This window comes from Corticium candelabrum, chromosome 22 (assembly GCF_963422355.1).
Source record: "Corticium candelabrum chromosome 22, ooCorCand1.1, whole genome shotgun sequence".
Classification (NCBI taxonomy): Eukaryota; Metazoa; Porifera; class Homoscleromorpha; order Homosclerophorida; family Plakinidae; genus Corticium; species Corticium candelabrum.
The window spans coordinates 1,207,780-1,234,102 of NC_085106.1; the positions used below are offsets into that span (position 1 = coordinate 1,207,780).

The 26,323-nt window shown below is 41.1% G+C and overlaps 5 protein-coding genes and 1 long non-coding RNA gene across 9 annotated transcripts; 2 read left to right on the top strand and 4 right to left on the bottom strand.

The window, feature by feature from the left end:
* Nucleotides 1-135: 135 nt before the first annotated feature.
* Nucleotides 136-1,764, bottom strand: LOC134197379 (SH3 domain-containing protein Dlish-like). The gene has a single exon (XM_062666694.1). The coding sequence runs from the start codon at nucleotides 1,694-1,696 to the stop codon at nucleotides 416-418; it is 1,281 nt and encodes a 426-aa protein (XP_062522678.1). The 5' UTR covers nucleotides 1,697-1,764; the 3' UTR covers nucleotides 136-415.
* Nucleotides 1,765-2,360: 596 nt separating this feature from the next.
* Nucleotides 2,361-12,677, bottom strand: LOC134197472 (uncharacterized). Of its 2 annotated transcripts, none has more exons than XM_062666801.1 (15): nucleotides 12,547-12,677; nucleotides 12,236-12,476; nucleotides 9,801-10,499; nucleotides 9,141-9,415; nucleotides 8,407-8,595; nucleotides 8,166-8,302; nucleotides 7,946-8,106; nucleotides 5,420-5,747; nucleotides 5,234-5,363; nucleotides 4,147-4,316; nucleotides 3,951-4,091; nucleotides 3,682-3,885; nucleotides 3,506-3,558; nucleotides 2,864-3,319; nucleotides 2,361-2,642 (listed from the first exon to the last, which is right to left on the bottom strand). In XM_062666801.1, the coding sequence occupies exons 1-15, from the start codon at nucleotides 12,614-12,616 to the stop codon at nucleotides 2,522-2,524; spliced, it is 3,375 nt and encodes a 1,124-aa protein (XP_062522785.1). In that variant the 5' UTR covers nucleotides 12,617-12,677; the 3' UTR covers nucleotides 2,361-2,521. The 2 variants fall into 2 exon arrangements, with proteins under 2 accessions (XP_062522785.1, XP_062522787.1); XM_062666803.1 differs by having other exon boundaries at nucleotides 12,236-12,473; nucleotides 12,547-12,670.
* Nucleotides 12,678-12,798: 121 nt separating this feature from the next.
* LOC134197652 (uncharacterized) lies at nucleotides 12,799-14,871 on the top strand. Its single transcript, XM_062666998.1, has 4 exons — nucleotides 12,799-12,827; nucleotides 12,871-12,935; nucleotides 12,991-13,226; nucleotides 14,356-14,871. The coding sequence occupies exons 1-4, from the start codon at nucleotides 12,799-12,801 to the stop codon at nucleotides 14,686-14,688; spliced, it is 663 nt and encodes a 220-aa protein (XP_062522982.1). The 3' UTR covers nucleotides 14,689-14,871.
* A 3,969-nt stretch (nucleotides 14,872-18,840) lies between these two features.
* LOC134197247 (uncharacterized) lies at nucleotides 18,841-21,059 on the bottom strand. 3 transcript variants are annotated; one of them, XR_009972615.1, is made up of 5 exons: nucleotides 20,979-21,059; nucleotides 20,134-20,186; nucleotides 20,000-20,043; nucleotides 19,656-19,798; nucleotides 19,312-19,594 (listed from the first exon to the last, which is right to left on the bottom strand). It is a non-coding gene; the product is annotated as an uncharacterized LOC134197247 (long non-coding RNA). The 3 variants fall into 3 exon arrangements; XR_009972614.1 differs by lacking the exons at nucleotides 19,312-19,594; nucleotides 19,656-19,798 and adding an exon at nucleotides 18,841-18,942; XR_009972613.1 differs by having other exon boundaries at nucleotides 19,312-19,798.
* LOC134197246 (uncharacterized) lies at nucleotides 21,059-21,982 on the bottom strand. The gene is made up of 2 exons (XM_062666531.1): nucleotides 21,702-21,982; nucleotides 21,059-21,632 (listed from the first exon to the last, which is right to left on the bottom strand). Exons 1-2 carry the CDS (start codon nucleotides 21,834-21,836, stop codon nucleotides 21,264-21,266), a joined length of 504 nt encoding a protein of 167 aa, XP_062522515.1. The 5' UTR covers nucleotides 21,837-21,982; the 3' UTR covers nucleotides 21,059-21,263.
* Nucleotides 21,983-22,171: 189 nt separating this feature from the next.
* Nucleotides 22,172-24,375, top strand: LOC134197538 (uncharacterized). The gene is made up of 3 exons (XM_062666882.1): nucleotides 22,172-22,633; nucleotides 23,107-23,595; nucleotides 23,779-24,375. Exons 1-3 carry the CDS (start codon nucleotides 22,178-22,180, stop codon nucleotides 24,109-24,111), a joined length of 1,278 nt encoding a protein of 425 aa, XP_062522866.1. The 5' UTR covers nucleotides 22,172-22,177; the 3' UTR covers nucleotides 24,112-24,375.
* Nucleotides 24,376-26,323: the final 1,948 nt, after the last annotated feature.

Consider the following 26,323-nt stretch of genomic DNA (forward strand, 5'->3'; position numbering starts at 1 on the left):
CCTCACGTGCTTAAACCATTAGGAAGACATAGGTGGATACAACTAGTTGTGGTGTGGTTAATGTGCATTCTATTAGTGGTGTCTGTAGATTGCCTTGGTTTCATGGGTACACATAGCTGGAGCAACAGTGCACAGTTGAAATTTGGCATAGCACATTAGTATTGATTATTTTCAGATTCTGAATAAATATCGATACTGTACTCTATTTCAAGTCTAACATACAGAGTAGCTCTAAATCAGTGGAATTTACAGTTTCACTGTCCGTTTGCTTCTAACTGTCTGCTCTAGCAGCTCTTCCCACATGCTGCAAATTAGTGTTCATGGACAACTGAAGGCATGACATGACAGTCCTATATATGCTGCCATAGGAATATCCCCCAAGGTGACCAACAGTCACCAATCTTGTAAGCACCTTTTACTGTGATGCTGGAGGCATAGCAAAGTTAGCAGGAATAAAACCAGAACGATTTGCGTCAGGAGAGTAAACCCAGATCCAATCATCCGCATGCCGGTACCCAGCACACTGATCTCTCGATAAGACAACCACATCTCCTCTGAAGACCGTCAGTTGATCGACAGATTGTGCTTGGAAGTCATAGAGCACAACTAGACGTTGCTTAGCTTTTATACCATTGGACACGTGATTCTGTCTAGCTGCAGTTCTTTTGTTTGATTGCTCTGGTTGCTCTGATACGGCGGGTTGTCCTATTGCACAAAGAAAGTTTCTCGGTACGAACCCTTGTGTGTCGTCCTGTTTTGCTACCCACGCCCAATCGGAATCGTCGTCGTTGAGCATAGTGATGATTTCTCCTCTTCCGATTGGTATCTCATCCTCTCCGCACTCTCTGAAGTCGTACAGAACGAGATACAAGCCGGATGGCTTTCTCACAAACGGCACGGCTTGGGAATCTGCAGAGGGCGACGGAACTTCATTGTTGATTTTAGGGCAGACATGCACTTCCGTGTAGGTGGTATGATGATCACCAACTGGAGTGCTCTCGTTACCATGCCGTGAGAAAGGCTGTGTTGTTTGACGTCGTGCAGCAGTCGTAATATTACCCTGGGGCGGGGCTCCGCCATCTTCTCGATCAGAAGTCGGAGGTGAGCCTGCATCTCCCAAACGGTCGACAGTTACGATTCGAGTCGAACTCTTTAGCGCTTTGCGCACATCGATTCGTTCCGGCGTCGCGCGTAGAGACTGCATCGACGCTTTAATAGTTGTCGGTGAGGATTGTTGTTGTGTGTGATTGCTACCGGTCGACATCGAGCTGCTGTGTTCGATTCGCTTCGGCGCGAGTTCTGAGCTCGTTCTAGAGTCTCTCCCTAATTGTTCGCTTGGCTCGCGTGAACCTCCCGACGACTGCGAGCGAAAACTGTTCGATCTGGGAGGGTGGTGATTCTCTGCGCAGAAAGAGAAAGGCACGTATCCCTCCTCGCCGTCCAAGTTGGCGACGAACGCCCAGTCGTTCTCTCTGTAGAGCATCTGAACGATGCCGCCCTCGCGAACGGTCAACTCGTCGGCGACGTACGCATTAAAATCTTGAAGAATAACGGAGTAGCAACCGGGTGGGTAGTGGTGGGTAACCTCTGGAGCATACTGCGGTTCTTCAAAGTTTCCTCCCTGGAACGCAACCTGCTGGGCTTTTTGCTTGCGCCGTCGCCGACCGAACCTCGTTGGACAGAAGAAGTAGGCCATGCGACACCCTCTTGCTCGTTCCTGCACGAAATGAGAGAAGACTATCCGGATGCGTTTTGTAAACTCAACAGACGGCTCGAACTATGTGGTAGGCAGGGCTTGCCGTAAATGGAATTATGTTTGTGCGGTTGCGTTCGTTGATTGCTTTATCGCTGGCTTGTTACGTCAATGTCATTTGTGGTATGCAGCTACAGGTGTTTTGTTGGCTTTTGCTGCTCGCCTCGGCTGCGTAAACGCAACTATGCATTTACAAGAGTCGGCAGACGCACGCCGAACGACTCAGTGTCGGTTTATTCGTCCTACACTGCATATGTTTGTTGTTTGGTTGCTTGTTTGGAATTATTCGCATTGATCTTGTCTATCTGCTAAGCTGGCACTCCCACGCTATTCGCATTCCGAAGCCTTTGTAGCTCCCCATGTCTCAGAGAGTTGAATTTAGGGTGCACTAGACCTCGAATCTAATCATAGAGGAAACCCGGCAATGCAGCTTCCTGAAAAAACGGCGTGTAGTCTATTGAGGTGATGATGTCAACTGTAGCATTGATGGTAGGCCATTTGGTCTCCGCAATCTGTCGCTTGAGACACTCCAAATATTACCTAACAGCTTCCTGCGGTCTTATGGGTATGCTGCCCACGTTTAATTAGTATGAGACACGTGTTTGGTTTCTAAATTTACACTTGTATTTATCTCTAGGTATTGTGTCATTCCCGTACAGTTCTATATTGTTTCATAGGTTGACATATGATATAGATGCTATGCGTCCCCATCATCAACAAACCAACAGTGTTGCCTGTGGGCTATTAGTTTGCACATAGGCTACGTTTCTAGTTGTCAGCAAGCGGAACTGCTTCTTTGACGGTATGGAATAGATGAGTGTGGATTTCTTCCTCTGTCAGCTGGACGATCCGTCTCTTGTGGAGAGGAGAATGAGTGGAATAGTATTGTCTAGGAGACACACAACAGACGAGAATTTAATACTTGTTAGTTGAAGTCATGCAGTGTCAATGTTTATAGTGAGGATGTGGTCAAAAGGGAAATGTGTACTTGCTAGGATAAACAGGTGTCAACAAGGGCAACTCATTGATTGGATGTGACTTTCTATGGGGGTATATGTGCACACTCTATTTATAACTTGATGTTAACCCTGTTCCTGACTTGTTTCTTACCTCCAATAATTGCCTGTCCTTTCTTTGAATTTATCATCTTGTCTATCATGGATTGGTACAGAGTTTCCTGGAAGTGACCAACTGAGCCCTTCTAGTGGTCCTGGATAGAATCCTCGCCATCTTTCTTTTTCATTACTGTAGGTGTTACCTCTGATCACAGTAAATGGTGGGATGTCAGGCATTACTGATTCTTTCATCCATTGTCTGTTAGGGAGGTCTTTTAGAATGCCTTTGAGTTTTTCCAATTGATTACTTGAATGTGGACCTTGTGTTATCTGCTCAGTGTGAGATGACAGTCTGTGTGTTTTGAAATTTGGTAACTTGTTTTCTGTTCCTCTCTCTGGCTTAGGGTCTGTGTATTCATCTAAGGTACCTAGTGGTAACAGATCAAAGAGACCTGGTGGCTTTCTCCACAGTTCCATGTCTTGCCTTCTCTGTGGCCAACTGAATCTCATTCTAAACAAGGAAATTCACAGAACCAACCTAAACTTACTTAAGTTAATCTAAACAGTAACTCATTTGCAAAAACACTGGGAAAATAGACAGAACTAATCATCTATTCCCACTGGTTTTGGTGCTATGGCTATACATGTCAGGAGGGACTCTTACATTAAATAAACAGACACAAAGTAATTCATTTACCTGTCAACTGTAGGTTTCAACTTGTTTGCATGCAGGATGTTTTCTTCCCATGGCTAGAAGAGGAAGAGCAACAAACTGTAATGAAACACGATGGAGGGGTCCAAATAGAAGACTTTAGGGCATGAACACAACTTACAGCATGGTAACAAGTTAGTGAACACAAACAAATTACATACCTCTGTTAGCTCATCAATTCGAGCTCTGTCGAGTCCTACTGGATATGCATTTGATTCAAGTGAAGTCTTTACACCTGGGTATATGAATCCTTGTGCAGTTTGCCATGATTTCCTCTGATTAGAATCTAATGTTTTATCTAAATTGTCGTGAGCAAGTGTCATGGAATGGAAATCTTTGCAATAAGTATAGAGATCCTTCTTGTCCTGTCATAACAGTTGTTCAGAGTTAAGTTGACTTATGAATAAAATCACAAGGTGTGTGTACCAACCAAGGACTGTCTAAGTCTGTTCATTGCTTGAACAGTTGAATTCAATGTCTGAGTGCTGTAGTTGTGAGCTACAGTTGCATTTTCACTGTAACTTCGTATGTGTTTCTTCCTTCGCTTTGTCTGTCCAGCATCTACTTTCAACTATGAAACAGACTTATTTTGCATAATTCACTAATACATATACTAAGAACCTCACGCTGTTTATCTTGACATAGTCTGGCGGTGAGTTCTGGCTGCGCTCAGTGAGAATTTGAAGATAAGACTCATTTTGGTTATCGATGGGAGTCCAGGTGCGAGATGTTTTTACATCTTTCGGCTTCTTTGCGCAAGTCGGATTGTCTTCTTTGTCTTGATCAGATGTAGTTTCTATTGAATTAGAATCAAATTGAACAAGTGACATTCTTTGTATTCCAATTGAAGGGGTTAGCGTATTTGTTGCGTAAACAGTTAATCCCCATTCTACTGTAGGAGTAAGGTGTGATTCATTGTTGTTGAATAGACCTTCATCTTACTGCATGACAAAGCTGCGAAGCCAGATTGGCGGCTTAAGTTAATAAACAGAGTAAGTAACGATGGACACCTAATATGGATTCTGAACATCTAGGAAGAGCCCGATCAGAAAGACGAATGATTTCAGATAATTTATAGGCTTATGCACTGTCACATGCAACACAATACAAATTTTAGTATGTACGTGCTAATACTGAGCTGTTGCAGTAGAATAAGAACTACACAACATGACTTAAGCCTGATTCATAATACGATGCTGACGCTCAGCTGAGCTTCAAACTTCAAAGACACCGCCGTGACAGAGGCAGGATACTTTGATGTTGACACTGACGCTGACGCTGGAATAGGATTTATTTCTATTTCAGCAGTAGCCTCAGCATCAATGTCAGTGTTAGCGTCATATTGTGAACCAGGCTTTACGTTTAGAATGAAACGTGTGCATAGTATATACACACGTAATGAAGCATTAGATTGGGTATGTACTGTGCACCAGTCGCCTTCTGCTTCTGTCTCGAGTAAGTGTCTCTAGTTTAAACTCTACAACTCTGCTATAGAATGTATCTAAGCTGCACTCAAGCCTCGTGATCTTTGGAAACCTTGCCTTTCATTCTAGATCTTGCATTGGTCCATCGCGGCCGTTACATTCATTACGTACTGCTGATTGCTTAGGTACTTACTGGGGTCATAATTGTGTCAAATTGAGATTTCGTGCCATGCATAGAACAATCCTGATACAAAAATCTCATTACTCAGTGTTCAATTTTATTACATACCTTTGGTTTGTAGAGTGTCTGCTGTTTTGACAGGCAGAATGCCGAATTCCCGATTTAGTGCAATGATCATTTCTGATGTTGGGTACAGCTCATTCCTTGACACCTCAGCCAACGTTGTAGATTGTGTAATCTGCCAGATGGTGGCCATTTCAATCTTGCCATAAAAATGTATGTCTTGTGTCTCACCTTGTCTAGAATCGTTAGAGCATCATAACAGAGCTTTGGGATCATGCCTCTGACATATAGTAGCGGTTGACTGACAATATGAGAAATTGGCTCATGTAGTCGAACTTGACACAAATCAACATCAAGATTTGCATATAAACGTTCAGAGAAAGCCATTTCAGAGGAATAGAGAGCTGTGCCAGTTGCATTGCAGTCTGGGTGATGAATTCTTGTCCATATTGCTTGTATACCACGTGTGGCAAGCCCTTCCAATATGAAGATGTGGTTTTTTCCATCGTCAACTTGAAACCCAGTGATAATATCCAGCTGTTTGTCAAGCTTTTGTTCACTATTACAATAAGGCAGTGCACACAGCAATTAATATACACTGACTATGAGATGAGTGCTTTAATTAGATTTGTCTCAGTAGTGAAAGAATATATAACTAGTATACACACTTCAGTTCTAGATCAATATACAGTGAGTGACTGTTTTTGTCACTGGAATATTTGTCTGACCCACTGAAGCTATTGCTCTGACTGGCATTGAAGCTACATGTACATGCAAGACTGTAACACCGGCATGGGAAGCGGGGGATGGGGTGGGGATGAAGCCCCCTCACTCAGTGTAGGAATTGAAATTTTTGTGCCAGTGACTTTTGCAAATCTGTATATGGTCCGGCAAGCGAGGTAGTATTTTTGCTGACTCATGATAAATTGTTAGTTGTGACTACAGTGATGGCCTGCTGTAAATCATCGTTCTAAGCAAAAACGTGAATTGAACAGCCGCGAACACTTTGGTTAAATCAAGGGCCCTTGCTCACTCAGCTGTAATGAATTCAATGTTTACTGCAATGCCATTTTGTAGTAATCTGGCAACTCTGCCCTTGACTTGCCCTAAACAATTTGTAGTCATACAGTTGCACACAGGAATGTAATTCTAATCACCATATACTGACAAATGAGTGTCTCTAGATAACTGTATGGTCAGACTTGCTCAGCTATAGCATTGCAATATCCCTACCTACTGGCAGGGACAGGAAATTCTAATAGTAGGAGTCACCTTCAATCAAGGTGTTGACTGAAAGAATCAACACTTCTGGCTTTCATCTTGTTGTCTGCTATTCCTTCCTCTTCTGATGCATTTGTACATGTACTGTAGTTGCTAAGATTCTGCCATTTAGTCAGCTATAGCTACATGTATGTTTCACATGTGGTTTGGTATTTTGAAATGTATTTTCACATGATTGAAAGGTATTTTAGGACATTACTGTGTGCTATTTTGAGGTCAATAAACTTGATCCAGGTTTGATCAATGGATTTATGGGTGATCATATAACAAGTAAGTGTGGGAAAATCTCAAGCACTCTTCAAGTATTATAATTTTGTAAACTAAAGAGATAATAGATAATTCTTGATATAACAGGTCCAATTTCCATTGTTGTACAGTAGAGTACTGTAATCATTATTTGCTTTTCTCCAAATGTATTGGTTTACATGCTAACTAGCTACAATATCAGCAGGTGTATAGGCAAACAGGCCAAGGTTACGTTAATTCCAGAAAGCAGTGTCCAATAATTGTTTGACAGTTCAAGGAAGGTTGATTGGACATATTTATGCCTCGCCTCCTGTTACATCTCTTTTACTGGAAGATGGCCTAAAAATAACTAGGTGAGCCAGACTCTACACCCACTCAAACAGAGGTTTCCCAGAAAGGTAGTCAAAATATTCTGGCAATCAGAAACAGAAACTATTGTGACCATGGTTTCCTCAAACTCTAGTCTCACTGGCCACCACTGTCTCAAGTCAATCAGTTTTTACCTTTTTTTTGCTGGATGGCTGACGTGTGCAAGCAGCTACTGCTGTGTCCAGAACTTATAGCAGTAGCACCCATACCACATGGCTGGTGGTGGCTTTTGTGAAAGGAAAATTGCAACGTATACTTTCTTGGCACAAGGGCCAAGTGTAACAGCTGAGTTCTGCACATAGATTACGCATTCATTACATGTAATGAAACCTATATGGGAAGAACTGAAAGTTTTGTGTGGACAATGACACACCAGGAGCACACCCCATGCAGCAGGTGCACCCAGCTCCTCCTCTGTACACACACACACACACACACACACACACACACACACACACACACACACACACACACACACACACACACACAAGCAAACAAACACATGCACAAGCAGCACACACACATTGTATGGTTTGTGTGCTGGTCCTGCATATGTGGCCTGATAGTAGTGGTGGTGGTGGTGGTGGTGGTGTGTGTGTGTGTGTGTGTGTGTGTGTGTGTGTGTGTGTGTGTGTGTGTGTGTGCGCGCGCGCGCGTGCATGTGTGCGTGCGTGTGTGCACACTCATTAGGCCACTTCCCATCAAATTACCCTAGATGTGTCTCCATTGGGTACCTGTTTAGGTCTCTCGAACTGTTACAGTATAAACTGGTTAGATTGTACTTTGTTCATCATTTAAAACTTACAATGGAAATAAATGACATATTAATAATAATGGCAGTGGAACTAAACAGTACAATACCTGGACAGTTTGTATGTTGACAGTGCTAGTTCTGCCACTTCTTTTGGAAGGTCACCAAAACCAAATGCAGCAGCATTAATTGATGTCACCTTGGAGATCAGATCATTTAGAAGAGATTTTTCTTGGCATGGGAAAATGTAGATCATGCGGCCATATGGGCACTAAATAAACAAACACATGCACTTGTGTATCCATTAACAAATTTAGCCATATTTCTTACGTGTGGGGTTGTGCTTGTGACTGATTTGGTTATTGTTGGGGTTGCAAGAGTTGATATGAGTGGATGGTCAAGTTTGATCTTCAGCTTGAGTTCACTGCCACTCTCAAGATAATGGCCTGCTGGCATGGGACTGGCATCTACACGTACATGGTATGTATTATGAACCAGAAAGAGAGACATACAAACACACAACTAGTCACAGACAGACAGGCAAACAGACACAAATTGATTTAATTCATACTTGGGTCCCCTGAATGAAAGTCCACAAGAACTTCATCATTAAGATTTGGTCTTGAGCATTGGATGATTGGAGAAGAGAGGCAAAGTAGGCTTGCCCCATGAAGTAACTCAGACAAGTCAAACTTTGCTATGCCAAATGGATCCCATGGTTTCAGTGGACCTTTGTATGGATTATGAGGAGCTTGTCGGCCTGCAGCATAAACAGCGATTCATTTTCTGGAATAGTTGTGTGTGTGTGTGTGTGTGTGTGTGTGTGTGTGTGTGTGTGTGTGTGTGTGTGTGTGTGTGTGTGTGTGTGTGTGTGTTTTGTCATCAAACTGACTCTTCAGTGGTTAGTCAGAAGCTCTTTTTGTACAATTAGCCTCTGCCTCTACACTGTTCCGGCATCCATTCACATGAGCTAACATGCAAATGTATAAACATTGCTACACTGTACAGTGTACCATTAGACATTCACTAATCCATTTAGTTTCAGCAATGAAAGATTGTTTTGAACAAATATTGATGGAAAGGTGTTGATGGTGGCAACCTAATTCAGTTGTTTTGATAAAGATAATGACTGATCAATCATTATTATAATCCTGCAGTTTTACAGGACCAACAAGTACCACCAATATTTGGCTGTCTCTGCAGATTACAAGTCTTGAGATGCATTAACTGCATATACACAGGTTCAATTAAGAGTTGTGGATGTAAATTGCTGTCATCTGATCCTTTCTTTACTTTATGCTATACCTGCAATTAGATCTAAGCTGCCGATCTTATCATCATAGGTCAACTTGCCAAACACTTCTGGCCGCCTCTTCAGATCTTCATACTTCCTATCTCTGTCATGTACTTCAACAACAAATGGTGGTCCACGCAGCCACTCAACTATGAGGGCTTTATCTAGTGTTCCCAAGAGAATGACGCTTGTGTCTTCCCATAGAATATTGATGTTCTGTGGATGACTGCACGTTTTGTGTTCACGTTGTTTGAAGAACTTGTAACTACAGTAAGCTGGGATGCACCTACACAGAGAACAGTTAGAAAGATGAAATACCCATTACCCAATTTTTGTCTTTGTGCCATAGGTTCTGTGTAGGGATGAAGTTGTATAGTGTGGTTTTGAAATGCCATGACATGCATGCACATCAACAGACAGAAAGTTTGGAGGTTAATTAAGTGAATGATGTACTTGTGTAGCTTTGATCTTGGAATATGTATTTATTGATAGATACAGACAGACAGACAGACAGACAGACACACAGACAGACAGACAACAAATGAAGTGCATCGATACACAAAACTGACAATTGAATGCACAGAAATTAAGTGATTACAAGCAATGAGTCAAACTCATTGTTGAGGCTCATCACTCTTCTATTAAATTACAAGAAAATATTCAAAGTTTACCTCTGTCTTAATTCATCATACACAATTGGTTCTTTGGGCATCCTTGTTGCACCCCTCACAATAACTGATATTGGGTTCAACTCCAAGTTCTGTTTCTCACTCATTAGAGGGCCACTGATTGACACTTTAATCTTTGCATCACGCAACTCAGCCGAAGGACCATTCAGTTGAACACTAATCTCCGACTGGCCGGAAAACAGCTGAGCCATTGGAAGCGTTAAGATTGCAATTTCCTGTTTTGTAACATTTGATTGCTCTCCGCGTTTTGATCGCATCTGCCTACGACTCTTTCTTTGATCTTTCTGACCAGTGTCACTGCCTATACTATCAGGAGTGAATGACCGGTCACCTCTGGAAATGGAACCATGTCTATCAAAAGGCAAGTGAGTTGTCTGGAAAGAGCTAGGTGATGGAGGCGAGGGGATGTAGCCCTCAGGAGGACCCAACATGTGCAGCTTGCTCTTTGTGGTTTTCGTTTTGGTTAGCATTGGTAAAGGACTTTGTTGATTGAAATCATGGGTGGTGCTGTGGGTGACGTCTGGTGTTGTTTCTCGACCAGGCAGTTGACCACTCTTGAAGCCTTTTGGTCTGTCAAAGCGAGCACGTGGTGATACCTTGTCTTTGTTGTCCCAAATATGTAACTCGAGTGTGTGGTTGAATAGCAATAGTAGAAGATCTTTGGTCACATCAATTTTTCGACTGTAAATAAAGCAACAACACTACAATTAAACTACATATCACACCTAGACTTTGTCTGCTGTCTGTTTGTCTGATGCTGATATGTTGATCCGTTTCTTTATTCACCTGGTCAATTATTGCTTATTCAATTGTCTGTTTGTGTGTCTGTCTGTCTGTGAAAACATATATTTTCTGTCTGTCTGTCTGTCTGTCTGTCTGTCTGTCCAATACATATATTTCATACATTGAAACTAGTGCACTCACACTAAACTGTAAAACAAACAAGCAAGCCCGCAGGCCCTACGCTAAAACTAACTGCTAACGCCTAAACAACTGAAACGAGTACGACTCAAAATTACATAAGTTACACTGAGCAAGTCTTGAAAGTTTTCTAGTAATTACTCTTGCATTACACCGTTGCAATGCAACGGAAATACAGCACCGCCAGTATACAATGAAGTAGTGCTGTTGTTCTGTCCATCTTCGTTGACTGAAAGGGTTGATAGACTACGTAATAGACTCTGAGATCTTCCACCCCAACAACCAAATGTTTAAACACAACAGGTATACATGTTGAAGAATTCCCAAAAATGTCAAACTGCTGACCATATTTTGTCACTTTCTGCTGCTCTCTTCTAGCTGCAGCTGCACCATCTTCCTTGGAAGCGAGTGATAGGATGTCACCATTCCAAGGATGGGCAAGCAAAATATCCAATTCAACATCAGTGCCAGATTGAGGGTTGAAATACACAATATCTGGACGACAATGGTTGCCATCATATAGGTCCCTAGGCTCTGTTTTGTGAGTAATGTCTGTCTGTCAATTTTCATTTATTGAAACACAGACTCTACATTACATTCTAACACTAAATGCAAACAAGCTACTGAGTTTAACTTTAATTTAATGCAAGCTACTTTGATAGTTTAGTCTTTATCATATATGTTCTCATCGACTTCTTCATGTAAGACATGAGTCAGCTTGTGGAGGATGACTTTAGCGTTACATCGTTGTAAGATTATTGAAAATTTTCCTCCAAAAACCTCTAAAGTCAGCTTCATTTATATAGCCTTCATTGTCTCTTAATCTTCTGGCTAGTTTGTTTAAATAGTTGGTAGCTTCTGATCCCCAAGTTCCATTATGTTCAAATACCAGAGGGGTGAAATTGAGGCTTCATGTATTGCCGGCAAGTTGTTTTCGTATTTGATCATCTTCTTTTCCTCCCTTCTTGCTGCAGCAAAACCTTCCTCTAAAGCTGCCTGCTCTAACGTGTTTCGCTGAAAAGATGAGCCATGGCTACATCAAGGTCAGAGCTACCCCCAGAGTCATACGCAACTATGTCTGGTCTATTCTCATTTCCAAAGTAATGAAGTTGAGGTTCTTTCTCGTGATGAATCTTTAATTTATGTAGGCAAATCTCCATGCATGCCAAACAAAATTCGTCGGGTTTAACTGCAAGAATCTCTTCAGTAGGAATGGTTTCCAGCCATGATCCAGCTCGATCCCTTTGTGCTTATTGATCTAAATTTAGCTGCAGCTCTATCTGATTGTGAAATCGCAGTTGCCAGGCAGAAATTTGCATTTGCCTTATGTAGTTGAATAGATAGTTTCTGTTGTAATTTCTTGTGCTGTTTGACAAACTCACTGTCTGTCTGTCTGTCTGTCTGTCTGTCTGTCTGTCTGTCTGTCTGTGTGGCTGCCTGTCAATAATTATATCCACTCATTTTCAATCATGCACGTTTTACAGAACGACACAAACCTCTGAGACCAAGCAAAATAGACGAGCTCTCCTTCTCTCCAAGTCTTGAGTACCTTCGAGTCTGTGTCTGTGTAAACCTTTGCATTCTTCCCATATGTTATGACGTCAGCTTTGACCAGCTCAACGTCTCCTGGCAAAAGGCGATACTCATAGTGAAAGAAACGTTGGGGCTTGCTGGTCTCTGCGCTTTGCGATAGAATACGTTTTCGCTGACTTTCTCCTTGATTCGTCTGCTCTTCTGCTAGGAAAAAGAAGACGGAAACACTTGAGGCCCTATGCGTGTGATTCTACTGCTTCGTTTGAATGCTTACCAGCTGTAATCGCACTTTCCAACGTTACCGTAATGTCTACCTTGTGCTGTGATGACTTACTTGCTCGCATTGTTACTTTCCCCCCCCCGATCGTGTGGTTAGTAGATCGCCATGGCAACCGCGCGCTAACTTAGGTCCGGAAAGCAAAACATTAAATCTAACTAATGTTGTCTTAATGGCAAGAAAGATTTTCTAGAATATGATTGTTTGTTGTAATATATTTCGACGTTGTCTGATTAGTAAATAGCCTCGATGTCCAGATTGTTGCGCTCAAAATGGAGGTTCTTAGGGCTCTAAATTTGTTGGTAGTTCCTATGATTTCAGCTGCTTGGGAGATGAGTCATACTCAGTTTTCTCCAGAAATCTAACCTCCAGACGAAAACGGATTGGTAGGGCATCTAAAACCGTTTGGTCACCAGAGACTCTCGGAAGGTCTTGTACTAGAATACGACACGGTGCTGCATCCTCGCGACTTCTGCAACTGGGACAAGCACGTCAGCAAAAAATTGCCATGTGTTTTTCGTGGAGCCGTAAAGGAATCTGGAGCGTACAAACTGTGGACAGACAAGTATCTGAGTGAGAATTATGGAGACAATTTGGTTCTATATGAGAAAAGGAGTGAGGATCGACAGAAGCTCGCAAAGAAAATGCTATTGAGGGATTTTATTAAAAAGTACAAAGTAAGGAAAGCAATTTTTATGCTATAACTTTGACGCCTGAAGATATGAGAACGGAAATTCAGGCATAGATCATTTTGTATATCTGTTAGCGTGTCAGTTTGTCTGTCTGTCTGTCTGTCTGTCTGTCTGTCTGTCTGTCTGTCTGTCTGACTGACTGTCTGTCTGTCTGTTTGTCTGTCTGTCTGTCTTTGTCTATTGGACTTATGTGTGTTTTCTGGTTATGAAAATCACTTTGTAGGTGTTGTCATGTTTGCAATGTGAGCCTTTTTGTGAATTCCTGCAAGAATCAAACTTCTCGATGGGATATGGAGGAACTCATTCAGTAATCCGCTATGATGCTGATAACATAATGCATTGCTTAGTAGCTTGTGGAAGGAAAGATTGGATGTTGGTTGCCCATGAAGACAGACAGCTAATTAAATATGGCAGGAGGCAGCCAGTTCCAAGATTCAGGGTTCTCTCTTCTTGATCATAATAAAATAGACATGGAAATGTACCCAGAAGTAGCTAATGTACCATGGCTTTAGACTGCGCCACAACCTGGTGATTGTGTTTGTGCCTGATGTTTACCTACATCAGGTGGGATCATATGGCCTTTACACCATTGCCAAACTTCAATGATACTGGCTGTGATGAAACAACATTTGGCTACACAGATCTGAGTCAAGTGTAGTACCTTCATTAGACATACAAGAAAGGAGCTAGGGCTAGATTGTAGTTGAAATAATATTAATTAATGAAGAACCACAAGTGCTAAACCTTCCACTTAGTTGATGGACAGGCACCTGCTAATTAACCTCAAGAGTGTGAGAAGGGGCAGGACAAATTGACTAGCACATGGGATTGACATCTGGCATGCTATGTGTTGCTACATTCCAATTGGCCGGCCAGCCATCAGTCTGTCCATCCGTTTCCTGACACACTACTGTAACCCTAGGGTATGTGCGCTTTGGGCTAATGAAATTGCTGTGTCTGGATAGTGGCAATGTCAAATTTGTTATGTCACAATGTAAACCATGTCATTCTGTCTATCAAAATAACAGAATAATGTTATTAGTGACTTCTGCATGAAAGATGAGCTTAGATGTCTGCATTGTGTGAATAGTAATTGTCAGTTTGTGTTGGGTAGGTGATTGACTTGGGGTATATGAATCCTGAGCTGCTCAGAGCAAATCTGAGAATAGTTCTCAATGATGAAAAGGTGGTCACTCAAGAGAAGTTTAATGACCTTGTTCTTACTGGAGCAGAAATAGCCGTATCTCCTCAAGATGTATTTGCTTTATTGGATAGACATGGTCGAGGCTATCTCACCGAAGATGATATAAATACTATGCCTTCTGACTTGTTGAAGCAATTTGCACGAGCTACTGATCCACCACATGGTGAGTATGAGGATGAAGAAGAGGAGAGTGAGGATGATTCTGTGAACGTGACTGGTCAAGATGATCACAGTGAACTTTGATTCATGCAAAGTCATCTCATCTATGCTGTATCAGTGATTTATTTTTTCTAATTGGGCAATAACCAATCTGTAGTTTGTTTGTGGCTTTAAAATACCATGGTGTAGCACATACTGTATGTACATGTATATAGCTGGTCAGTCAGACCAATGGTAAAGAATTTTGGCTCTATACAGCATAAGCATTTCAGAGGCTTTATCTACAGGTGTTGGTAATGCATAATGTGTTTGTTTAGTAATCTGTTTGTTTAGCAATCTTTTTGTTTATTTGTTTGCTTGTGGGTATTTCATAACTGGGAGCTGGTACAAAATGTCTGTGCTTGCATCTTTTATCTCTATCTCTGTATGTTGATGTGTCTGTATTATATGTTTGTCCACCAATCTGCCTGCTTGTCTGTCTGTCTCTGTCTGTCTGTCAGTTTGTCAGCAGTCACCTAGTTTGGTCATTTCTAGAAATGGAACCATGTCTATCAAAGGCAAGTGAGCTGTCTGGGTAGAGCTAGGTGAGGGATGTAACCCTCAGGAAGACCCAACATGTGCATCTTACTTTTCGTGATTTTTATTTTTGTTAGTGTTAGTAAAAGACTTTTTTGATTGGATCATGGGTGCTGTTGTGGGTTACATCTCGTGTTGTTTCTTGACCAGGCAGTTGACCACTCTTGAAGCCTTAAGTTAATTAATTAAGCTTTTAGTCTGTAAAAGAGAGCAGGTGGTGATACCTTGTCTTTGTTGTCTCAAATATGTAACTTAAGTGTGTCATTGAATAGCAATACTGTAGTAGATCTTTATTTGGTCACATATCATTGTCTGCTATCTGTTTGTCTGTCTGTTGTTGATATATTATTCAGTTGTCTGTTTGTTTGTCTGCCCGTCTATCTCTGGACTGCTTTGCCTTCACATATTCATAGCATATGTACAAGTAGAGTCTAGATATCGATGAGAATGAAGTATCTGTCTGTCTGTCTGTCTGCCTGCCTACCTGTCTTGTAGAGGGCTAGGCTCTTGTCTAATTTAATTAACGTTGTCTTAATAGCAATGGAAGACTTTCATACGTAGTATTTCGATGTCGCCTGAAAACCGTAGTACACTATACAGTGAGTGTACAGTACTGTATTGTAGAGTTAAATGATGCCCGTTAAATGTCACCCATGGACTCTTAGTGTGCGTTATCGATATTGTAGCGCGAGTGATCAGATGTAGCTAGTGGGCGTATCAGCACAATGCGCGCGCAATTCAACCCTTGCCGCCAAACTACTTCGCGTAGGAGTCACTGGCCGCTTGTCTTTGCGTGCGTAGGAGACTTACCGGTACGCAAACAATAAGATAACAGTGATTATCGCACACTATGAGTGTTTTCTTTTGAAATCTATCTCTGACTTTGTGACTCAGTGATGGAAGACGGACTAGCAATGTTCTTCTGTGAACGTCCACTATGTAAACGCTCGTTTATTTCTGACGCATTACTAAAAGAACATGAAAAAGACCACAGGAAGGTAATTTGGTCTATTCATAGACGTCTCTAGCAGGAACTAGTCTCTAGAGGTATACAGGTGCAGTACAGAGTCTGAGAGTCAGTCTTTTATTGCTGTGACAGTGTAGATATTACTACTGTACACCACAATAAATGTGTTTATATAAAATCTTACAGCTTGACGCCTAAAATGTGGCTAGAGTCTCCTTGATGAGTTTACACATAGGTAGATATCGACCTGTCATACGACTGTAATTACACTGTCTATTTGTCGGTGTCAGTTTGTATGTACGTATGTATGCATGCTCATCTGCCTGTATATCTGTCTGTATGCAGGTGTGTATATGTACGTTTGTACATGACTGCATGTAAAAAGTTGTATTTAGTAGTTTATTGTAAAAATAGTTTGAAACTTAATTAGTTTTAAAAATTGCTTGCAGTTGTTTGTTGGAGACGGAGCGACTCTTTTGCTAAATACACAAATGGATATAAAGTTGTCACGACTTTAATAAAACAGAAAAGTGTATGTATGTATATATGTCTGGTTGGGTTTAAGAGTATACTTCTAATCAAATAGTGGATCAAAGCTTGAGTTTTCGTAGAATGCAACTTGGAGTTCGTATTATTATTCAGTTTCAGTGTAACCTTGAATGACACAGAGCCCTAATTGGTTTTAGTAAACCAAAAATTGTGTATGTATGTAACAGGTAAATTGAAATAGATACTCTTTTCTACAAGACCAATATGAACAATTGAAATGGTTTGGATCTGTGTACACAGTTGAAGTTGGTTCAGAAGGGACTACTGATTGCCAATGCTTCAACTAACCTCTTGAGAAACTTTTCATATTAATATGAAAATGATACGGCGTAAAAATTCTGAATACTGGGAAGACAGACAATTCTGAATTAATGCAGACATGGTTGTATTGTATTGTTAGTTTTTTAATAGCTTTATTCGTGTATTTTCTTGAGAGACTAGACTACATTAGACTGGCATGACTTTGATTCGTTTTGTAGGAAGAGTACATACATTTACCAATGGCTAGAGTTTCTGTTTGCATGGGGTACAAACAATTATGAACAATATATACCTTTTAGTAGGTGGCTTGCAACTTCCTCTGCTGTCTATATGCAAATTTAATTAATTAAACAATGTCAATTGTCTCATTACTACATACACTTCCTTGCAAATCGAAAGATGATTGTGCTTATGCTTAACTGTAATGGCAACCTCAAGCTTTTGATTTGAACCTCAAGCTTGGTAAAGAATAGAACATTAAAATGCTGGTGCTAGTGTCAGTGCAGTCAGTGGGAGCTAGTGTGTTGACAAATAGTAACTAAACCAAGTCCTATTATCTTACCCTATATAGAATGAGCAAGGCACTGCAACAGCTGCAAGCTTACCGTCGTCACATGAAATGCCCTGAATGCACCCAACTATTCAAATCAAAGCAAACACTGAACAGGCACAGAAAAAAGGAGCACGCCACTGTGACTACAAAGGTCATTTGGCACAATTGTTAGAGGAGTCATGTACACGTAAATTTATACGTATGAAAAATCTTACTGATCATCTTGTAAGTGACCACAAGTTAGACCTGGGTGAGTACTAGTAATAGATTTTACCTAAGATTCAAAACTTCATTTCAAGTTGGTATTCTGTGTTCATGAGCACAGGCATACGTGAACTGGAATTTAAAAGTAGTGAAGACTTCTATTCCTGGAAAGAAGCAGAAAAAAGGAAAACTTGCACATATTACCGCACAGAAAGATCAACAAAATCTACACGGACAACTAATAAACATGTTGCAGGGACGCAAACAGGTTTTTAGACACTCTTCTGTGGTTATAGTTGAACATCCTGTGATCATTATAGTACACTTCACTATTACAGAATCATACACTGTCTACTATGTCTGTTGCTGCAGTCATAAAGCCAAACGGGAGAAAGGACCAGAATGTGAGGAAAAAAGAAAGCGAACCAGGGAAGCAAAACGCATGCCAACTGTGCCTGTCAAGAATAAATGCAAAATTCCTTCCATATGGAATGGTAATTGTTTGGTATGTAAGTGCCCAAACCAATCATTACCCAAGCCAAAAAGAGATGCAATATTTACCAATTCCAGGCAGTGTCAAAGAGATGGTTTCACAAAAACTAGCAATGGGTGTGACAACCGAAAGAATTCTTGATGGTGGGTTGTAGCTTTTAATTCCTGTAATGTCACATATTAAAGCTGAAGCTTATTTCTACAAAAGCCAGGTTTGCCAGCAGGCTTCTATTCAGGACAGGCTTCAAGTTTAGATAAGTATTATGCAACAACCATTCTACTCTACTAGTTGTAGCTTCTAGCATGGAATGACTGGTGCAATTCTGTAGGGATGACTTATCAACCTTGGCTTGTATTCAAACTGGCTACCGTGCCAGAGACAATATTTAAAACAATAGCTTCTATTTGAGACATGACTGGCTTCTCTTCAAAGTCGTCGGCTTTAATATGCAACATTATGGTGTATTGTCTGGTCTGTTATAGATAGTTAAGTTAAAGCTGTTTTTTGTAAAAGATAGATGGAGTGGCATAGGCAACAGATGTGAGAGATCATCATTCAATGAGCTTGTGAAACGAGAACACTTTCTACAGATCCTGATGAAGACACTGCAGAGAATGATTGTGAAGCCAATCATCCAAACAGCCATCCTCAAGTTCAGGTCAATAGTCAAAACCCAACAGTTCTTTCTGTACCAGCAGAAGACCCGCAAATATCTTCCAAAGGTGACTACAATTACTAGAATGAAACAGCAGAAACAATTATTTTTATGTCCATATAACCTTGTTATAGTGACATGTAGTCAACAGTCAAACAATTAATAATTTATTGATCTGACAGTAGTATAAATTACTAATGATCTGAATAATATCAGGGCTACTTGTAAGTATAGGTTATAGACCGGTGGCGAGTGTATAAACGAAATATACCCCACTCTGCCCATGTTGGCACGAGGGCGAAGCCCGAGTGCTAACGAGCTGGGCGCAGCGGGGTGTATTCGTTTATACACTTGCCAGAAGGTCTATAACCGGCTTGTAGCACTCAGCAGAGGCGTTGATATCCTTGCACAAACAATTCACATCTTGATAAACCAGCAGCCCAGGCAGTTATACGGCCCGATTTATTGACCGGTCAATATGTAGCGGAAGTGGGATATGTCACTTATTGTAAGCGAATACTGGACAGTGATTGGCACAGACGAAGCTAGGGTGCTACAATAATTATTATTTAAGGTAAACCATTTCAATGTGATCAGCCGAATTTCACATCAGACAAATTCTAGCTGAACTTTACTAATAATAACAGTCAAGAATAGATTATCTATTCTATTCCAAGTAAGACCAAAAAGTCAGAATTCACTTTTCAAACAGCTATCAAATTTTCAACAAAGCTACACAAACATCCTGACCATTAATTCAACTAATTAAAAAAACATTCAATATCTGTCTGACCAGTTGTAATTGGCTCTGACAATTGATCCAGTATTGAAGCGACTTACCCATATTTTTTAAATAAAAAGTTAGATGCAATAGTTCATTGTACACCAACTGACATAGACAAGCAGATGATCTTTGGACTATGTAGTTTAGATGTCCTAGTAGTGAAATAAGGAATTATCATAATATTACTTGGCAGACAGATAGATAAACAACACTATAAAGAGACTAACTAGGTGTTATGCTTTGCAGCAAGTGCAACACAACTCAATTTGGTGACAACACTTTGTCACACGATATGCCAAAGAATTGAACAAGGCAATTTTAACATTATGTATTTGCCAAATGTACTGTCTCACCTCACAAGCAGAATTAACAAGCAGACTTGATCAGCATACACCATCTACAGCAAGTCAAAGGATTTTACAGAGTGTCAGCAAAGAAAGGCAGAAAACGAAAGACAGATGTGTTATAGTATCAGAGCTCGCCTTACGAGGTGTTTCACATATAGCCAACTTGTATGTTTGTCAACTTAGAGCTCCAGACCTGCAAGAAACAAAAAAGGATAAAAGATATTGTCCATAGGGTAAGTTTCATAGTTAGTTCTAATTAATGACATTTCATGACATTGCAATAAAAGACCTGTTGACAGGACACAGACCATTTCCACATGTTGACTGATGATGAACCTGAAGCATCTGAATGTTCCGTGGTAGGCATTGTACATCTACAGTTTGTTTGTTTCAACAAACCAATTTGAAAGATAGCACCTGTTCATTGCATTACAGGTGTCTGATCATACTTATGCAAGAGCTAGTCCTGCTGCTGTAAGCAACAATACCTCACTACATAAAGAAGACTTCTTCATAACTTACGTTCATGTAACTGTAGGTAATTGATTATACTCATGGACTGACTGGCGACACATCTACAGTGATCAGAAGACCTGTTCCTACCCCTCATCGTGTGCAAGTTGGCAAAGGAACAAAGATTGATTGGATAACAAAAGAAATGTGAAAGCACATGGAAAAACGCGGAAACAATCAGTTTGTATAATGTGGTTTAATTAATACATCAGCATTCCTGTGTAACATCTAGTTATCTAGTTGAATAGTAGTTTACTATGTTTGTTCCACAGTATTTCAATCCTCTCCAATTTATCAACAGAACACACATTCTAATTGCTATTTATTTATTATTTGTAAACATTTGAGACATCTAAAACATCACATACACGCACACACGTACGCACACAAAATAACAGTTAGCTTGGCTGCTACCAGAGTATACTTTGTATTAGATGTTTACATGCACAATCCCTATGCTAGCTAAACTTACACGCAACTCGCTTCAAAAGTTGATAATAGCAGAAAGACCTCCGACGCCAACGAACTTAGGTGTACGTGTACAGCACTGTACACCAGCGTTGTGCGATAATGAAAATAATTGGTATTGCCGATTATTGCCGATTACTTGAAGTCAGTATCACGATTTATCGATTAATCGGTAAGTCTGACCTCGTATTTCATTAATGCTCATTTACACACACCTTCACAATTTTACACAACAGCACAGCTCCATTCGAGATCATAGTAACACAGTGAAGACTCTATCAGGCAATAGTTACATAACTACTGCAAGTTTTCTGCAAGGAAATCCGAGGCACTCTACGGCACTAACCGGCTGCATGTCTTTAGCAATGAAGTAGGCAACGGCGTCAGTGATCACAGAGGCTCTCTTACTGGATGTTGGTAGCTTTGCTGCGAGTTGGAATGGACTGACGAATGCAGCTTTCTCTCCTACAGTAGATGACATCGAGACGGCCTGATCCTCTTGCGCACGTTTCTCCTTCTGCTTCGCGGGATTTGAGTCTCTTGAGAGACTTGTTTTCATAAACACTAGCGGGTGACGAGATTTCATGTGAGCGGCCAGGTTGGTGGTGTTACCACAGTACTTCAGAACGGCGCCGCATTTGTTGATGGTGCATACAACCTATAGACAGAGCGAAGCCAAAACTGCAATGGCGAAGAGTACCGCCAGACATGCTGCAAGATCTATTACGTGTTTCGGATCCTCAATCTTCCCGTTTTCACCACGGAAGCCAAAGTACCGCCAAACTTCGGAAGAGCACTGCCTAGGAGGCAGGAGACCCGCTTCTTTCAAGTAATTTCTGTCTGGTACTTCCCTTACACTCATTTGAAGTCAAGACTAACAGACACTGCACTGAGCAAACGACCTACACGTGACGACTGAATGCGCATGCCCGATTAATCGATAGGGAGTTCCCCGGCCATCGATGCCTTATCGATGCGTCACAAGCAATCGATAAATCGAATAATCGATTTAATCGCACAACGCTGAGCTGCTGTACACCATGCATGATGCTGTACGTAAGTTACACTCAGTGCGATGTGATGCGCGCTACAACGTACGGGTACGCTTTGAACACGTGCTATGTAACGCACACTAAGAGTCCATGGTGACATTTAACGGGCATCGAGTTAAATAACCTCGAGTTCCGGATTGTTGCGCTCAAAATGGAGGTTCTTGTGGCTTTGCTGGCAGTTCCTACGATTTCAGCTGCTTGGGAGATGAGTCCTGCTCACTTTCCTCCAGAAATCCAACCTCCAGACGAAAACGGATTGGTAGGGCATCTAAAACCGTTTGGTCACCAGAGGCCTCCGGAAGGTCCTGTAATAGAATACGACACCGTACTGCATCCTCGCGACTTCTGGGACAAGCACGTCAGCAAAAAATTGCCATGTGTTTTTCGTGGAGCTGTAAAGGAATCTGGAGCGTACAAACTGTGGACAGACGAGTATCTGAGTGAGAATTATGGAGACAATTTGGTTCTGTATGAGAAAAGGAGTGAGGATCGACAGAAGTCCGCAAAGCAAATGCCATTGAAGGATTTTATTAAAGAGTACAAAAGCGAGGAAAGCAATATTTATGCTGTAACTTTGACGCCTGAAGATATGAGAAAGGATGTTCAGGTATAGATGGTTCATTGTATGTCTGTTTGCTTGTTTGTCTGTCTGTCTGTATGTATGTATGTATGTATGTATGTATGCAGTTGAAGATTGGAAACATCCAGGACCTTTGGGTCAGAGTTCGAGTGCGGGAGGGCCACATACATAAGTTCCCTTGGGCAAGGAACTAACATACAATTGCCTCTCTCTCCGGAGTGTCAGGTTCTGTCCAAGAAGCAAAGAAGAAGTTACATATAGACAGTGACTGCTGATAGTGTTTCAATTGTATACTAGTATCGTAGAAAGTATGGTAGAAAGTATCGTAGCAAGTACTTAGTAGTGTCTGCAGTAACCTGGGCCCTAAGGGTCCTTGTAACAAAAAAATGTATGTATGTATGTATGTATGTATGTCTTTCTGTCTGTTTGTTTGTCTGTCTGTCTGATTTTGGCTATTGGACCTATTCGTGTTTTCTTGTCTTATGAAAATCACTTTGTAGGTGTTGTCATGTTTACTATGTGGGACTTTTTATGAATTCCTGCAAGAATCAAACTTCTGGATGGGATATGGAGGAACTCGTTCAGTAATCCACTATGATGCTGATAACATAATGCACTGCTTAGTAGCCGGCGGAAGGAAAGATTGGATGTTGGTTGCCCATGAAGACAAAGACAAATTAAATATGGCAGGAGGTGGCCAGTTCCAGGGTTCAGGATTTTCTCTTCTTGATTCTGATAAAGTAGACATGGAAATGTACCCAGAAGTAGCTAATGTACCATGGCTTTGGACAACGTTACAACCTGGTGATTGTGTGTTTGTGCCTGATGCTCACCTACATCAGGTGCGATCATACGGCCGTGTAATATCTGCAACAGTGTTGTTTACACCATTCCCGTACTTTAACGATACTGGCTGTGATAAAGCAACATTTGGCTACACGGATCTTAGTCAAGTGTACCTTCATTGGACATACAAAAAAGGAGATAAGGCCAGATTGTAGTTAACTTTAATTAATTAACTTGCAATGTCTGGATGGTGGTAATGCAAAATTTGTTATGTTACAATATAGTCCATGTCTTAATTAATAGTATTATATTGAGTAGTGACTACTACACGAAAGATGAGCTTAGATGTTTACATTGTGAGAATAATAATTTTTTGTGTTGGGAAGGTGATTGACATGGGCTATATGAATCCTGAGCAGCTCAGAGCAAATCTGAGAACAATTCTCAATGATGAAAAGGTTGTCACTCAAGAGAAGTTCAATGACATTGTTCTTGCTGGAGCAGAAATAGACGTATCTCCTCCATATCTATTTACTTTATTGGATACACATGGCCGAGGTTATCTCACTGAAGATGATATAAATACAATGTCTCATGACTTGTTGAAGCAATTTGCACGAGCTATTGATCCACCACATGGTGAGTATGAGGATGAGGAAGAGGAGACTGAGGATGATTCTATGAATGTGACTGGTCATGATGATCATGATGAACTTTGACTTATGCAAATTCATTTGATCTCTGCTAGGTTATTTCATCAAATTAGGCAATAACCAATCTAGAAATGACCACGTGACTTTAGGTGTAGTAGTTTTCAATGAAATGAGTTTGAGACTTATTTAGATATCTGAAAGTTTGTACAGATGGAACTGTGTGTGTCTATTATAACTACACAGATGTTCTAGTGGCTTGCCATTAGTGTAGCATATAATGTACATTTTTGGTCAGTCAGACCAGTGGTAAAACATATTGGCTCTATGGCATAGGCATAAGTGTTTCAGAGGCTCTAGCTACAGTTCATGTTGGTATGCATGTGTTTGTTTAGCAATCTGTTTGTTTATATCTATGATACAAGGACAGACGTTTTTGTAAGCCCGCAGTCTATAAAATACCCACAAGCAAACAGATAAACGTGTGTGTGTGTGTGTGTGTGTGTGTGTGTGTGTGTGTGTGTGTGTGTGTGTGTGAGTGAGTGAGTGAGTGAGTGTGTGTGTGTGTGTGTGTGTGTGTGTGTGTGTGTGTGTGTGTGTGTGTGTCAGTGACATGTACAGTGTGTCAACCAGTCTGCCTGTCTGTCTGTCTATCTGTCTGTCTATCTGTCTGTCATCACTCAAAGATGTCGGTTTACTAGTCAACGAGAAAAGTGCGAGTTGTTCAATACATCAGATTCTGTACAATCTTTTGGTTCTGTTCCTGTGGTCTCACATGGCACAGAGATTCTAGGGATTCCCATCGGCTGCCACCAGTTTGTGCAAACTAGATGCTCCAAGATTGCTAATTCAGGTCACGCTCTTTGCTCAGAGCTCGTAAAGTTGAGGTGCTCTCAGAGTGCAACTCTCTTGCTAAGATTTTGCCACGTGACTTGGATGAACCAAATAGCTAGGTGCGTGTCTCCTTATTCTTTTGAATATGCTGCAAAACTACATGATGCCATGACCCGGTCTACCTTTGTCCAGATATTGGGCTTGGACTCTATTGATGATTTCACCTGGAATCAAGCCTCATTAAACATCAAATTGGGTGGGTTTGGCTTGTCTGAAGTCAACAAGAGTAAATGCTCGGCATACGTCTCTTCATGGGCTCAATCTGTCAGAGATTTGCCTAATCGCTTTTCCTCACTTTCACAACGTATTCAAGATCTGGTGGAAAACGATTCCACATCCTCTTCACTTGGCTTCGACATTCATTCAGCTGTCAAGTCCTTGCCTCCAGTTAGATTAGGAGACGATGAAACACCAGGCCTTAATCATTGTCAACCCTTTCAGCTACAAAGGGTAAGCTTCAGCACAATCTAAGCTCAGAAATTGGCCTTTTGAGTGCAGCTCATTGTCTGTCTTCTGCACCTCATAGAAGGGATGCTGCAAGATTATGTTCTGCTCAAGGTAGGGGGTCTGAGGCTTGGTTAGAGGCCTTACCATCCTCAGATAGGTACGCATTTATCGCAAAGGATTTCCGTCTAGCGTCCTATCTGAGGCTTGGTCTACCAATGCTCTTTAAGTCATGCATAAACAAATGTGAATGTGGAGTAGAATTGGATGGAACTGGGTATCATCTCACCTGCAAGATTGGGGGAGGACCAGTCTGGCAACACGATTCTGTAGTGTCAGGATGGTGCAGTTGTTTGAACGAGCTCCAACTGCACCATCGCAAGGAACCAAGAGATCAATATACAGAATCTGAGAATCGCCCAGATGTTTTAATGTATAATGAAACAAGTACAGAGTTGGACGTGAGCATGGCTCACCCTTGGAGCAAAGACATTCTAAATACAGCATCTAAAGAGGCAGGCTATGCAGCTGAGAGGCGTGAGATGAGAAAGAAAAGCAAATACGAACCTCTGTCTGTTCAGGACGGCACAACACCTAACTTAGTTCCTCTGGTCTTTGAGCACTTCGGGTTCTGGGGACAGGAGGCTGATAATTTTCTGAACTCACTCTCAAAGAAATCAAGGATTCGGAAGGCAGAAGTACTGAAGCCAACTTCAGGACGAGATGGCGTAGACAGATTTCTATAATTATCCAGAGATGTAATGCTAGAGTTATATTAAAGAAGATAAGTAGATTGCACGTAGGTAAGATAGATGATTTTTTCTTTGATATAGACATTCAACACTATGTTCATTAGGATAATACTGTAGCTATGACTTCAGACATTTCAGTAGTTTTTGCTAATGCTTAGGATACTTTACTTCTGCGATTAACTGTTACATTT

What these genes read in the sequence shown, in the direction of transcription:
- LOC134197379 (XM_062666694.1), bottom strand. Translation starts at nt 1,696, where the DNA reads ATGGCCTACTTCTTCTGTCCAACGAGGTTCGGTCGGCGACGGCGCAAG.
- LOC134197472 (XM_062666801.1), bottom strand. Translation starts at nt 12,616, where the DNA reads ATGCGAGCAAGTAAGTCATCACAGCACAAGGTAGACATTACGGTAACG. An exon ending in CAGCTTAGATCTAATTGCAG is followed by an intron (nt 8,596 to 9,140) that starts GTATAGCATAAA and finishes TTTATGCTGCAG; the next exon opens with GCCGACAAGCTCCTCATAAT. An exon ending in CTCTAACGATTCTAGACAAG is followed by an intron (nt 5,364 to 5,419) that starts GTGAGACACAAG and finishes ACCATCTGGCAG; the next exon opens with ATTACACAATCTACAACGTT.
- LOC134197652 (XM_062666998.1), top strand. Translation starts at nt 12,799, where the DNA reads ATGTCCAGATTGTTGCGCTCAAAATGGAG. An exon ending in CTCCAGACGAAAACGGATTG is followed by an intron (nt 12,936 to 12,990) that starts GTAGGGCATCTA and finishes GTCTTGTACTAG; the next exon opens with AATACGACACGGTGCTGCAT. An exon ending in ATTTTATTAAAAAGTACAAA is followed by an intron (nt 13,227 to 14,355) that starts GTAAGGAAAGCA and finishes TGTGTTGGGTAG; the next exon opens with GTGATTGACTTGGGGTATAT.
- LOC134197246 (XM_062666531.1), bottom strand. Translation starts at nt 21,836, where the DNA reads ATGAGTGTAAGGGAAGTACCAGACAGAAATTACTTGAAAGAAGCGGGT. An exon ending in AGATTGAGGATCCGAAACAC is followed by an intron (nt 21,633 to 21,701) that starts GTAATAGATCTT and finishes CTCTGTCTATAG; the next exon opens with GTTGTATGCACCATCAACAA.
- LOC134197538 (XM_062666882.1), top strand. Translation starts at nt 22,178, where the DNA reads ATGGAGGTTCTTGTGGCTTTGCTGGCAGTTCCTACGATTTCAGCTGCT. An exon ending in ATATGAGAAAGGATGTTCAG is followed by an intron (nt 22,634 to 23,106) that starts GTATAGATGGTT and finishes ATCACTTTGTAG; the next exon opens with GTGTTGTCATGTTTACTATG. An exon ending in CATACAAAAAAGGAGATAAG is followed by an intron (nt 23,596 to 23,778) that starts GCCAGATTGTAG and finishes TGTGTTGGGAAG; the next exon opens with GTGATTGACATGGGCTATAT.